At 46.2% G+C, this 12505-nt stretch overlaps 1 protein-coding gene across 2 annotated transcripts; it reads left to right on the top strand.

Moving 5' to 3' along the window:
• Positions 1 to 603: 603 nt before the first annotated feature.
• On the top strand, positions 604 to 9550 carry LOC127003723 (uncharacterized). 2 transcript variants are annotated; one of them, XM_050870676.1, is made up of 3 exons: positions 604 to 807; positions 2041 to 2181; positions 6248 to 9550. In XM_050870676.1, exon 3 carries the CDS (start codon positions 6251 to 6253, stop codon positions 7946 to 7948), a length of 1698 nt encoding a protein of 565 aa, XP_050726633.1. In that variant the 5' UTR covers positions 604 to 807; positions 2041 to 2181; positions 6248 to 6250; the 3' UTR covers positions 7949 to 9550. The 2 variants fall into 2 exon arrangements, with proteins under 2 accessions (XP_050726633.1, XP_050726634.1); XM_050870677.1 differs by lacking the exon at positions 604 to 807 and having other exon boundaries at positions 835 to 2181; positions 6248 to 9531.
• Positions 9551 to 12505: the final 2955 nt, after the last annotated feature.

The raw sequence follows: 12505 nt of genomic DNA on the forward strand, positions 1-12505 counted from the left end.
CTACGTGCAACTCACAAGGCGCCATCTACAAGCCTCGAGCACACCAGCTATAAGCAACTCTACAGGCGTCCAGCCTACAAGCCTCGAGCACACCAGCTACAAGCCTACAGGCTCTACAGCCTACAAGCCTCGAGCACACCAGCTACAAGCAACTCTATAGGCGTCAAGCCTACAAGCCCCGAGCACACCCTCCGGCCTACGCAGCCGAACGCGAGGGCCACAATCTACAAGCCGCTCCCCCGCTTCAAGCCAGCACTGCTACGAACACTGCAAGCCACTCCACGATACGGCGGAAGTATTCACACCAGCAAGGAGGAGGCACGCCCCGCTGACCTTGGGACACCCCGCATGCCCCTCGCTCCACAGCTGGCGGCACCACCGCCGCTGCCGGGAGCATCGGCCCAAACCTCTTCCGGCAAACAGTCAGCAAGGGTACCCGCGGCCATCTCCCGGTGACTGCAAGCTGTTCCCACTACCGTTTCTTGCAAGGCGTCTTCTCAAGAGGTTACACACCCAAGTCGTCTTATCTGCCACCGCCGCCCATCTCTTACTATAACAAGGACGACGCGGCCATCATTCGGCTGGCGGCAGTGTACCGGCTCCCAGCCGCCGCAACCGCGGCCGCTCAAATTGCTGGGTCAGCAGTTTTTCATCCGCCATTGCGAGTCCTCCGATGTCAGCCCATCCCTCACCTCTCACCGCCGCTGTGGCCGCGGCCGAGGTTTCCTGACGCGCCTGCAACGACTGCACGTAACCCAAGGCATCACAAGCCGTCGCCCTCTCCACTACATCAGCTGACTAATCTTGGTATTTGTGGATATTCCCTTCTTGTCCAAATATGCCGACTCGGCTCATTTTCATTATTATCCGTGCAGAGGCACGATTTTTTATTTCTGTGTTCCTAACACTGTTCTTCAGTCATAATTGTGAGAGTAACGTTCATTCCTATACGATATTGATTCTTTCTTATAGTTTGCTAGCGAGTCTATTGAGTATAATGTGAGTTCCCTTATCAAAGTTAATCTTCATCAGTGTGCCCTGCCTCCGTTTTCTTTTCACCGCTCGAGAGAAAACGTGAGCTTCAATGGTATACTCACTTAACATACCACTTTGTTTATATAGTTATTCTTTCATTATACCCATATCATTAGGGCATTCCATTATAACCTTAACTTCTATTACGTCTATACAGGCACCTTGCTAGCCATTCTTTCTTGCCTTTTTAGGGTTTTCAATGCAAACTATTCATTCCTACACGTTCCGTTTATTGGTTCATTTTTACAGCTATCAACATTTGCTCCTCTTTTGTGAATGGTTTACACCATAGTATGAACAAAGACACTCTCGCTAAACTCGGCGACACCTTTAAACAGTTGGCTCGTCCTTCAAGTGAGGAGGAATTGGAGCAAGGTGCAACCACCGGTGATTTAAATGTGGTGAATTTGCGATCGGGGGCTACGTACTTAACCCCCACTCGGCCGAACACAATGCCTGTCGATCCACCTCCCCCTCCTCCTCCTGGGGCCCCACACCACTTCCCCCCGCCCCCGATTCGGGTCATTCCAACTCACGCCAGTATTCGACAATTCTCGGGAGGCGAGACCGATTTTTCGGCGCGACAGTTTTTAGATTTGTGTGAATCTGCCATCGTAAATTCCTCCATTACGGAAGATCATGATAAAATCGCTTTCCTTCGGTCACGGTTACTTCCAGGCTCTCGGGCACTGAATTTGATGCAGTCCTCAGCGTTCGCTTCGGGGGACATTGGTGTAAACTATGAGGTTTTTAAAGGGAATTTCATTAAAATCTTCGGGGGCGGGAGTAAACCAAGCATCGTTAGACAGATGGCACACACGGTTGAGTCCCTCCAAAAAAATTCCTCAACAAAGCCGATTTGGGACGCCATGATTGAGGCAAATCAGCTGGCGGTTGACTGTGTCAAGAGCCTGGAAGACGCGCTCTGGCTTCCAGGGGGCTGTATGCAAAAGCACCAGGTGAAGACAGTTTTCGAGTTGTTTTTTTACTTATTTCATATTTCAGAGAAGAACCGCCGTTCTGCCCTCCCTTTGGCCTTCAAACCGAGCGGGAAGTTGGTTGACTTCGTCTCAGAGTTAGAGGTCAAGGTTCAGGAACACCCTCACCATCAACCCCTCGCCCCAGCTGCAGCATTGCAAGCACAAAGTAAGGCATCTCTCACATGTAGTTTTTGCAAACAATCAGGACATTCTGAACATTCTTGTTTCGCGAAACGTAGGGAATCAACACATTCGAGACGGGGCTCAGATAGGAGGTCAGGAGGTTACAGGGGCGGGCATCATTCATCACACAGGAACCCTAGGCCAACCCATCAGCGGAAGGCTGCCTTTTGCCATATCCACGGGAATTGTTTTCATGATTCAGACAGTTGTTCTGCAATACAAAAGGCCAAGGAGGAACAGAAGTACAAGTCCTCAGCGGACAGTAAACCACACTCCTCTTCTCAGAATAAAAAGACACGACTTCGTGCCAGCCCCGAGGCGTACATCCAAGTGTCCCTTAAGGAAAATACTAATTGGGAGCAACTTGACTCCGTCATTGCCGCCTTGGGACGGACAAGCATAATTGCCCTCCCTTGCAAGGTGGGCAACACTTCACTCACCTTAGCGGTTGACACAGGTGCCACAGTCAATGTCATATCCGACTCCGCTTACAGGTCACTGACACGACAAGCGAGTGGGGAAAATTGGCCGCTCCAAGAGAACGACCTGAATGTGGTAGGCGTGACGGGCACCACTTTGGGAATCCTTGGGCGAGTACCACTAACAGTCAGCTTACATGAAAAAGTATGTCCCTTTCGAGATTTCTTTTATGTCTCTAGCAGGTTTGCTTTACCTGTGGATGGGATCTTAGGATTGAACGCCATGAAAGACCTGCACATCGCCATAAACCCTGTAAGCAACGCGATCGTGTATCAAGGCCGACGCATACAGGGGATGGTCAATCCATCGCCTCTGTCAAATGTAATCTCACCCTCAGAGGTGGAAAATGACCAACCCACCACAGACTCAGGGGCTGCCACCGCCCAAGTGTCCCCTCTTACGGTCAAACCACACGAAACCATTGCAGACTTGTGGCGGACAGTAACGGCAGTCGTAGAAGGTCCTCATATAGTTCCGGATCGTGCTGCAAAACTTGTTAAAATCCGTTTGCCTAACGCCCCTCCGGCGGGCAGTGATGTGTGTATCGACGGAGTTCCTCACGTACACCGCGTGACGGTGGAGGTAACTCTTGCAACAGTCAAGGAGGGAGGTTTTGCAGAGGCATTGGTAATAAACACGTCTGGATCCCCTGTATCCTTAAAACACGGTGTTCGATTATGCCAGTGTCTAGTGTATGGGAGAAATGTCGCCCCGGAACCAGCTGAATACCCTTCAGCCCAAGTTTCCGGCATATCCTCGGCGTGTCAGGCTTCTCCCGAACAAGACACAGCTCATTTAGAGGCGTTCCTAAAAGTTGCACACTATTCCGAAATTAAGCCAACCTTAGTCCAGCTTCTGGAGCATTATCGGGGGGCGCTTGCTCTACCAGGCGAGCCGCTTGAGTTACGCAGTGTGCTGAACACCACATTAAGTTAAAACCCAATACAAATCCTGTATATATCAATGCGTACAAGCTCCCCACAGTCAGAGGGAGGTGGTGCAACAACTTATCTCTGAAATGTTAGAACAAGGTGTCATCAAAGAATCGAATTCCCCGTGGAATTCGCCCTTGTTCCTGGTTCCAAAGAAAGACGGCTCTTATCGTCCTGTGATTGATTTCCGGCGTGTGAACACCGCGACCGTGGATGATCATTTTCCGCTTCCCGTTCTTAGAGATCTTCTGATGTGTCTCGGTAGAGGAAATAAAGTCTTTACGAGTCTTGATCTGGTCAGTGGCTACTGGCAACTGCCCATGGCCCCCGAGTCACGTGAAATAACGGCTTTCAGCACGTCTCATGGCCACTATGAGTGGACGAGGATGCCGTTCGGGCTCAAAGGAGCTCCCTTGACCTTCCAAAGGACAATGAACAGTATTTTTGGTGACTTGCTGGGCAACTCTGTCTATGTGTATTTAGACGACATCATCATAGCAAGTAAAGACGTGCATGCACACATGGAAACACTAAAAGCAGTCCTACACAGACTTCAAGAGGTCGGATTAAAGCTCAAAATCACCAAATGTGAATTTTTAAAGCCTCGGATCAAGTTCTTGGGGCATGTCGTGGACGAATTCGGCATCCATACAGTGGACGACAAAATAAAGGCTATTGCCGAGTTCCTCAGCCAACGTCTGCGGACAAGGTACGGTCTTTCTTGGGTGTCGCAGGTTATTACAGGCCTTTCATTAAGGACTTCGCCGCCCGAGAGAGTCCCCTAACCCATCTTTTAAAGAAAGACGTGCCATTTCAGTGGCTCCCAGCTCATCAAACGAGTTTTGAGGATTTAAAGAAAGCGCTTACACGGGCTCCGGTCCTTGTCTTTCCGGATTTCAAGGACCCCTTTCAGCTTTGTACCGACGCTTCGGCTAGTGGAGTAGGAGCCGCGCTGATGCAAACAGATACGTCCGGCAAAAGCATGTGATAGCGTTCGCCAGTCGAGTACTTACAGCTCCGGAAAAGAACTATTCTGTTACCCACCTAGAGGCTCTTGCCATTGTGTGGGCTCTGAAGCATTTTCGTGACATTGTGATGGGGTACAAAATTGTGGTGTTTACGGACCACGCGGCCATAACTGATCTTTTCAAGGGAAAAAACCTACACGGTCGTCTGGCAAGATGGTTCTTAACGATCCAAGCATACAATCCGGAGATAAAATATATCACCGGGAAAACAAATGTGGTCGCAGATGCCTTATCTCGGAATGTTCCGATAGGCGCGATTACCACCCAGAGGTCATCCACAACTTCACTTCACCTGAGCTACACACTGCTCAGCGTGACCACCCTGTGTGGAAGAGGTTAATTTACGCCCTCGAGTCGGGAGACGAATCAAACCTTCCTGAATTGCCAGTTCCTTTTCACAATTCTTCCTATCAGAGGACAACCTCCTTTGTAGGTCATGGCCAACCAAACCGGTACCTATAGACCAACTGGTCATCCCAGACATATACGTCCCCGTGACGCTTAAGCTGGTCCATAACACACCCATTGCGGGTCACCCAGGAAGAGACAAGACGCTATCTGTCACCAGACGAAAATTCTACTGGCCCACATTACGGGTTGATGTAGAAAAACATGTCGCACATTGCGTCGTTTGTGCTAAGCACAAGGGGTCCGTCAAAGGGCCAGCACCTATGTTGCAATACCCAGTACCAGAGGCGCCATGGGATGTTGTTAATATAGACTTACTACAGCTCCCCCAGAGCCAACATGGCTCGCGCTACTTATTGGTGTGCGTCGACCAGTTCTCTAGGTTTCTAGTTCTAGCGCCTCTCAAGGACAAGACAGCCACACGCGTGGCCCATGCCCTCGTGACTCACGTGTTGTGTCCACATTCGTCTCCTCGAATTCTTCTGAGTGACAATGGCACCGAGTTTAGGAACTCAGTATTGAGCGAAATATGCGCTCAGTTTAACATCACGCAATCCTTCATCACAGCTTACCACCCAGCTGCTAATGGGTTGGCGGAGAGGGCTAATAGGAACGATCTCCACGATAATTGGGAGGATTGGCTATCGCATATAGCCGCTTCCATAAATACGTCGGTAAACGACTCTACGGGGAAGTCTCCCTACTACATCTTATATGGGGTGGAGAAACGTCTTCCGTACGACTTCCTTACAACCCCACAGCAACCTCTCTACAACATTGATAGGTACGCACAACAGCAGATGCATATGTTTTCCAAGATACACTCAGAAGTTAGGTGTACGTTAAAAGCTACGAAGGTTGAAATGATGTCAAAACAACACAAACAGGCCGTCCCGGTGAATTTCAAAGAGGGTGACACAGTCATGATTAAGCAAGCGGAAAGGAGTTCGAAACTGGGGGCTAAATTTGTGGGTCCTTACCGAGTTGTTCGGAATGTCAGGGGAAATCGGTTCGAGGTTCTCGAGTCGAATAGTGGAGTCAGTCTAGAAGTTCACAGTGATCGTCTGAAAGTAATTCCCTCACCTTTGGACCTTGATATTGGTACTTCCCCCTCAGAGTCACATGTTCAACAAGATAATCCCAACACCCATAGCTATAACTTGAGACCACGGGTTTAAATACTTCATTCCACCACTTTCAGATCATGATGTTGCGTTTTCTGACCATCTTGTTGTCCCTCGGCTCCCTGCTTGCAACAACACCCATCCACCTGAAGCCTGGTGCCCTCACGGCACACATAGGAGAGGTCTTCCTCATAGAAGATGTGCTCCTCGTAAAATATCCATATACTTCCTTGACCAACAGCACGGACATAATCAGGATAGTCTCAGAAAAACTCCTCGGCATGGCAGACGCCATCCGGGCTACCAAGACTAGGGAATCAAAGGCACCTTCTAGTACCAACTCTCTGACTCTTTTTCAACTACTGGAGGATAGGATTCTGTTCTTACGGGGAAAAGTTGATGAGGTAAACATGGATTATAGTTTTCACTCAGTTCACTCTCGGGTAAAGAGGGGATTGCTCAACATCGTGGGGTCCGCCTCAAAGTTCCTTTTCGGTACGGCTACCGACGAGGACGTTCGCGATTTGCGGGACCACTACGCTCATGTACTTTCCTTTGCTGCTCGAAATCGCAGGGTGATCAATGGCAATTGTAGAAAACTTGCGCAATTGCATACTAACATTGCGGTACTGCTAGAGCAGACAAATAAGATGGTAGAGGTTATCAACATAGTTGTCAAACAGATCGACCAGGTGAATCAGTTTCTCCTCCTAGATCAGGCCTTGCATGTATTGGAAAACGTCATTACCTCCGTCGCAACGGCTAATCAGCAGGTTATTAGCAACATGGTTGATGCAGCGCACGGTAGAGTCACACCTGCCTTGTTCCCTCTACACGATTTGAGAACGACTGTCCAGATCGGGTATCAAAATTATAGCCTGACGCCTTTATTCACCCCGGACATGAGTCAGTATTTTTACCCCTTGATTGAGTCCAGCCTCACCCCTGATGCCATAATCATTCATGTTCCGTTTCAGACGGCGGACGTGTTTGAGGCACACGAAATTGTCCCGTTCCCTTTTTCGGCAAAGGACAGTGTGTTGGCCCTGGACACGTCCCCGTCTCTTGTTCTAATCGCGAAGGATTTCGCTCTGTATTCAACGGGTAGCTACTCACTCTTGCAGTCTTGCAAGGAGACGGTCTTCGGGCGATTCTATTGCTCTGCGTCTCTCTTTGCCTTCCTTCCAGTTCGGGGAGGGGTATGCGAGATCGCCCTCACCCGCGTAAACGCGTCTGACGCTCTTTCCCTGTGCCCTTACAAGCAGCAAACACCAACGCCTGTTTTCCATAAGAACTTTCAGGGTCTGCATTATTTTTATTTCCCTCAGTCATTCTATGTATCGGTCATCTGCCCGGAGGGTACCACTTATCAACGGGTTACTGGTCACTATGCCATAGCGGAAGCATGCTATATCCGCTCCACTAACATAACAACGTACCCGTCCCGGATTCGTCTGGTTTTCACGGCCAATATTTCCCATCGAGTGTTTCCTCTACGGTCTCTCGATGACATTCATTTCTCCAGCATCTCGTATGTGACTAATTCCCTTAATTCATTGTCTTTCGCGAACAAAACAGAGTTTGCGGAAACCCTGGAGGAAACGCTGCCTGATTATTTGCATCTCCCCTACCTGTACCCTGGATTTTTTGTACCAATGTTTCTGATGTTCGTCAGTCTCGTCGTCATGTGCTACCTTATTAGGAGAAACTCTGTCCTGCACGATTATTTGGTTGTGCAGACGCGGCGACTGGATGCAGGGAGGCCACTGGCAAGGTAGTTTTCCTTTTCTCAGACAAGTCAGGGGACAGAAACCTGGCTGCTCCTATACTTAACAATGTACTGTGTTTCACTACTGTATTTTTTTTTTTTAGGAGCTAGATCACCGTTTCATTGTCTGTACCTATGCCAGTTGATAGTTTCTTATACGTGTGTCCTTATATTTATCTTTTGAGAGGTTTCTTATGTTTCATGTCACACGCGTTGTGGTTTCCCTCTCCCTATTTATATTATAATTCCACATCTGTTCTTACATAGCCAGTGTTTTAATATAATTGTGTCATAGGCAGTCTGCTTGACAAACTCCCTCTATGTATGTTCATGGTACCTAGACTGCTATTTCGATTTTTATATATCGCGAGGTCGCGATCACTGGTAGGTGACCGAGCAGTGTTATAGTAGGATATCAATGTATTATTATTATTTAATATCACCACGAATTAGGCATACAATTGTCAATGGAAAAACCCCACGACAGATAGATCACGCCACCTTATAGGAATGTCGTCCGTCAGTGTTTACCGTCTCAGTTTTGTATACTTAGCACTCCGATGGTGCGTGGAGGTCACCTTGACATACGTGACCAATTGTAACAATTATTTTCCAACCTGTAACTCGCCACTCCTTCACGAGAGTCCGACTGACACACAACGACAGTCGCTCTCGCTCCGTCGCTTCTTGTACATAAAGGCTACGAATATAATTCGCCTTAAGGAAGCTGAAGTCTTAATCAACACCCTTTAAACGCCCCCCGACAAGCCCGTTACATGGAGGATCGCCCATGCCTTGCTGTTATCCCATTTTTCCGTCGGGCGCCATTTGTATGATCTTGATGTCACAGGTGGCTTACGATTGTATGACTAAGGAGCAGTACAAGCTACGTAAAAGAATCATATTGGAAAAAAAATATCCATGTGTTCATTATTAAATATTAATATTAGTGAGAATAATGGGATAAATATGATATCAGAAACTGTAGATCATGAGTCTTGTACGAGGAGTTATTTCACGCAATACCAGCCCGGCCGCCATTTGCATTGTTTGCAAACCACACAACCACACCCACACAGCAAACAGCTGCATGCCGCGTGTCACCAGAACCGCGTGACTTGTGTCTTGCCTAGTTGTCTGTCACAACTTACGAGTGATGGTAAGAATAGTATGCTAATTTTGATCTCAGAAGCTGTACATAATAAGTATGTACAAGGAGATATTTCTCGCAACACCAGCTCGGCCGCCATTTGCATTGTTTGAAAACCACACCACACCCAAACAACAAACAGCTGCATGCCGCGTGTCACCAGAACCGTGTGAATTGTGTCTTCCCTAGTTGTCTGTCATAACCTACGAGTGATGGTGGGAATAATATGCTTATTATGATATCAGAAGCTGTGCATCATCAGTATGTTTACGGGGATGTATTTCTCACAACACCAGCCCGGCCGCCATTTTCATTGCTTTACTCAAGGACACTTGTCAATTCAAAGAGTAAAGATTACACCAAAAATATATAAATTTCGGGAAACTTTACATTGTCAATGTTCTTTAACCCGTGCATATTCCTGAGCATTTTAAGAACTTTTTTTTTTTCTTCAAAATTGTTGTCTTAAAGTTTGGGGTGCGCGTTATACGCCGAAAAATACGGTATTTATTTTTCGACAGAAACCTACCTCTTTTTTTTATTTACATTGTTTTTGATTTACGCGACCTCTTCAAGGACACAATACTCGCGTAAATCGAGTTACCATATATTATATATATATATATATATATATATATATATATATATATATATATATATATATATATATATATATATATATATATATTTAACATTTGAAAATAATGTTTTAAGAAGATATTGATGTTCCACAGAATGAAAATTAAGGTGGACCGCACAATGTGTTGCAAATTGAGAAGAAGAAGGTCTTTAGGTTCAGAAGACCACCTCTGTCTCAGCAGTCAGAAGGTCCTACCCTCTTGGTTGTGGTCCCCAGACTCCAGGGCAGGACTCATAGGCCATTTGAATTTATTTTGAATTTTGAATTTTGGAAAAATGTGTTATATGTGAATGTAGTGTGTGGTGTGGATAAAGAGAAGGTCATTGCTAGAGCATATTCTCTCACTCTCTGGTGTTGGTGGGAATAGTTGGTGAAACGAGAAGGGACAGGGAGGGGGAGGGCTCCCTTCCTTTCTCTCTCCTCCCATACCTCACCAGGAGAGGCAGCTTACGCCCACAGTGGTGGTGTCCTACTTAGCTGGATATAATTCTTATACTGATGAACTCCGAACTTGATATTCTCTAAATATTTGCCCATTATTATTGCATAACAAAGTAGATCACTTTAAAAAAGAAAAAGTAGCAAACACACACACACACACACACACACACACACACACACACACACACTCGTGCACTGACACTCCAATCAGCCCAGTCATCTCAAATTTCTAAGTATATCCACCAACCCCTTGCCCCTCCTTCATTTTTTATTTGTTTACCTCTTCGTCCGCTAACTTTCCAACACATATGTACATTTTTAACCTACTGACTATCATAACTCAATTAACCATTTATCTTTATTGTACTCTCTCTCTCTCTCTCTCTCTCTCTCTCTCTCTCTCTCTCTCTCTCTCTCTCTCTCTCTCTCTCTCTCTCTCTCTCTCACATACACGTACAGGTGTGAAGTTTAGGGATTGAGGTGTGAAAATCCTACAGTTATTGATTGAAAAAAAAAAAAGGTTTATATCATAGAAAAGATAGCATCAAATAACTAACTAAAATATAGAACTAGTTTTATCATTTTGGTAGATTCGTAACAATACTGTATGTTTGATTGGTTTTACGTACTTCCCATCTTGGGTATAATTTATTTCAAACATTGCTTTCTTTATTAGATGGAATTTGAGTATATACTGTTGTAAGGCTCAAAGTGACCAATGAGAAAAGAAGACCAAATATGAAGCATTGTTTGCTAACTAGCACAACTGTTACAACGCTCCCGTAAATGATATCTAATAACAAATAAGTATATAAATTACTTACCTTTTTCTGTCCAAGTGGCAAGGGCCAAGGGCATTACGTTGTTTCTTCTTTTCATAGCCCTGTTCATCCTCACTATTGTAATTGATATCTATGGTCAGGCTGGGTTAACACCTCTCATTCCTTGACCCAACTGACAAGATTGACCCCGCGACCCGGCTGACCCAGGAGTTGCCAGTCTCGCCTGGCCTCTTAATTATGGGAAAAAGAGTAAAAAAGCTGTGGGCAAATCCAGTTCAATTACAGCCCACCTCTGAAGGCCAGATTCATGCCAATTGCAGCAGACCGGTTAAACACTGAAGAAGAAACATTGACAGGAGTTCAACAGCTTACCGGGCAGTTGTGGCTGTTTTAGCTGGCTACACGTAACTGCTGAAGAGTAACAGCAAAAGGCTAAACAAGTAACAATAACTTCATTCTTCAAAAGGAAAACAGAAGAGGAGGAAGACGAAAAAGTAGTCAGATGGCAGCCGTGAATTGTAAACAAGTAAATAAGACGATCAAGAAACATAAATTATTATTAATAAATATGTAGTTTGGTTTTAGAAACTATTTTTGTTACCGAGAAACTTAACTCAAATCTTAGTCATCAAAATTCATTATCTCACAGACAGGTGACTAGATTTAAGGCCCTTTTCACATGAGCGTTTTTTGCCGGAGCGGCAGCCGCATGCCCCTTCACACAAGTGGTTTCTGCCGCTCCGGCGAGCAGTAGCCGCATGGCAGATGGACATGTATGGACAAGTGCGGTGTTTGCTGCATCCGCATCGGTATCTCCTTCAGTCATATTTGTAATCCTCTCTTGAGGGATCCCACAAACAAGGCCGTCTTTCAATCTCAGAGATCAACAGCTTCGTGTCATGATAATTTTTAATTAGTCATAACCCTGAAATTTATATGCAGATGTTTGTTGTACAGAGGTATACAGAATTAATATGTAAGACACTTACATTTTCAATATACATTAATTGAAAGTTCATAAGATGGAAAATAATTATTATAGTGCATACCAGCTTTTCCAATGATGCAGACAAAGTGGTCGCGTGCCCTTCCTCCCAGTGTTGACAGACAACTATCCTTCACCGCACGCGGCAAACACCGCAGACACCGCATGTGTGAACGCGCCCATAGCAACACATGACCACCGAAACCGCTGTGCGGCATTTCTGCCCCTGCGGTCTTGCTGGCAGTCCGGCAGGGTGCAGCTGCCAGAGCAGCAGTCCTGCCGCTCCGGCTTTGTGTGAACGCACCCATAGGAGTCAATGTAAAGCTAAACTGTCTGGCACGTGCCGCAGCGGCAGAAACCGCTCGTGTGAAAGGGGCCTTAGATGTACAGTAATACCTCAGTTTACAAGTGTGCCTTAGTTTACGATTGTTCTGATTTATGAGCAAAAGAAAATCACTAAAAATGCCTTGGTTTACGATCAGTGACTTGGTGTACGAGCATCCTGTTTGTATGAGTCGATGACGCGAGCGTGGGTTCCCGTTTTTCGCTGCAAGATGAGAGCATTCGGA

The sequence above is a fragment of the Eriocheir sinensis genome, chromosome 26 (genome assembly GCF_024679095.1).
Source record: "Eriocheir sinensis breed Jianghai 21 chromosome 26, ASM2467909v1, whole genome shotgun sequence".
Classification (NCBI taxonomy): Eukaryota; Metazoa; Arthropoda; class Malacostraca; order Decapoda; family Varunidae; genus Eriocheir; species Eriocheir sinensis.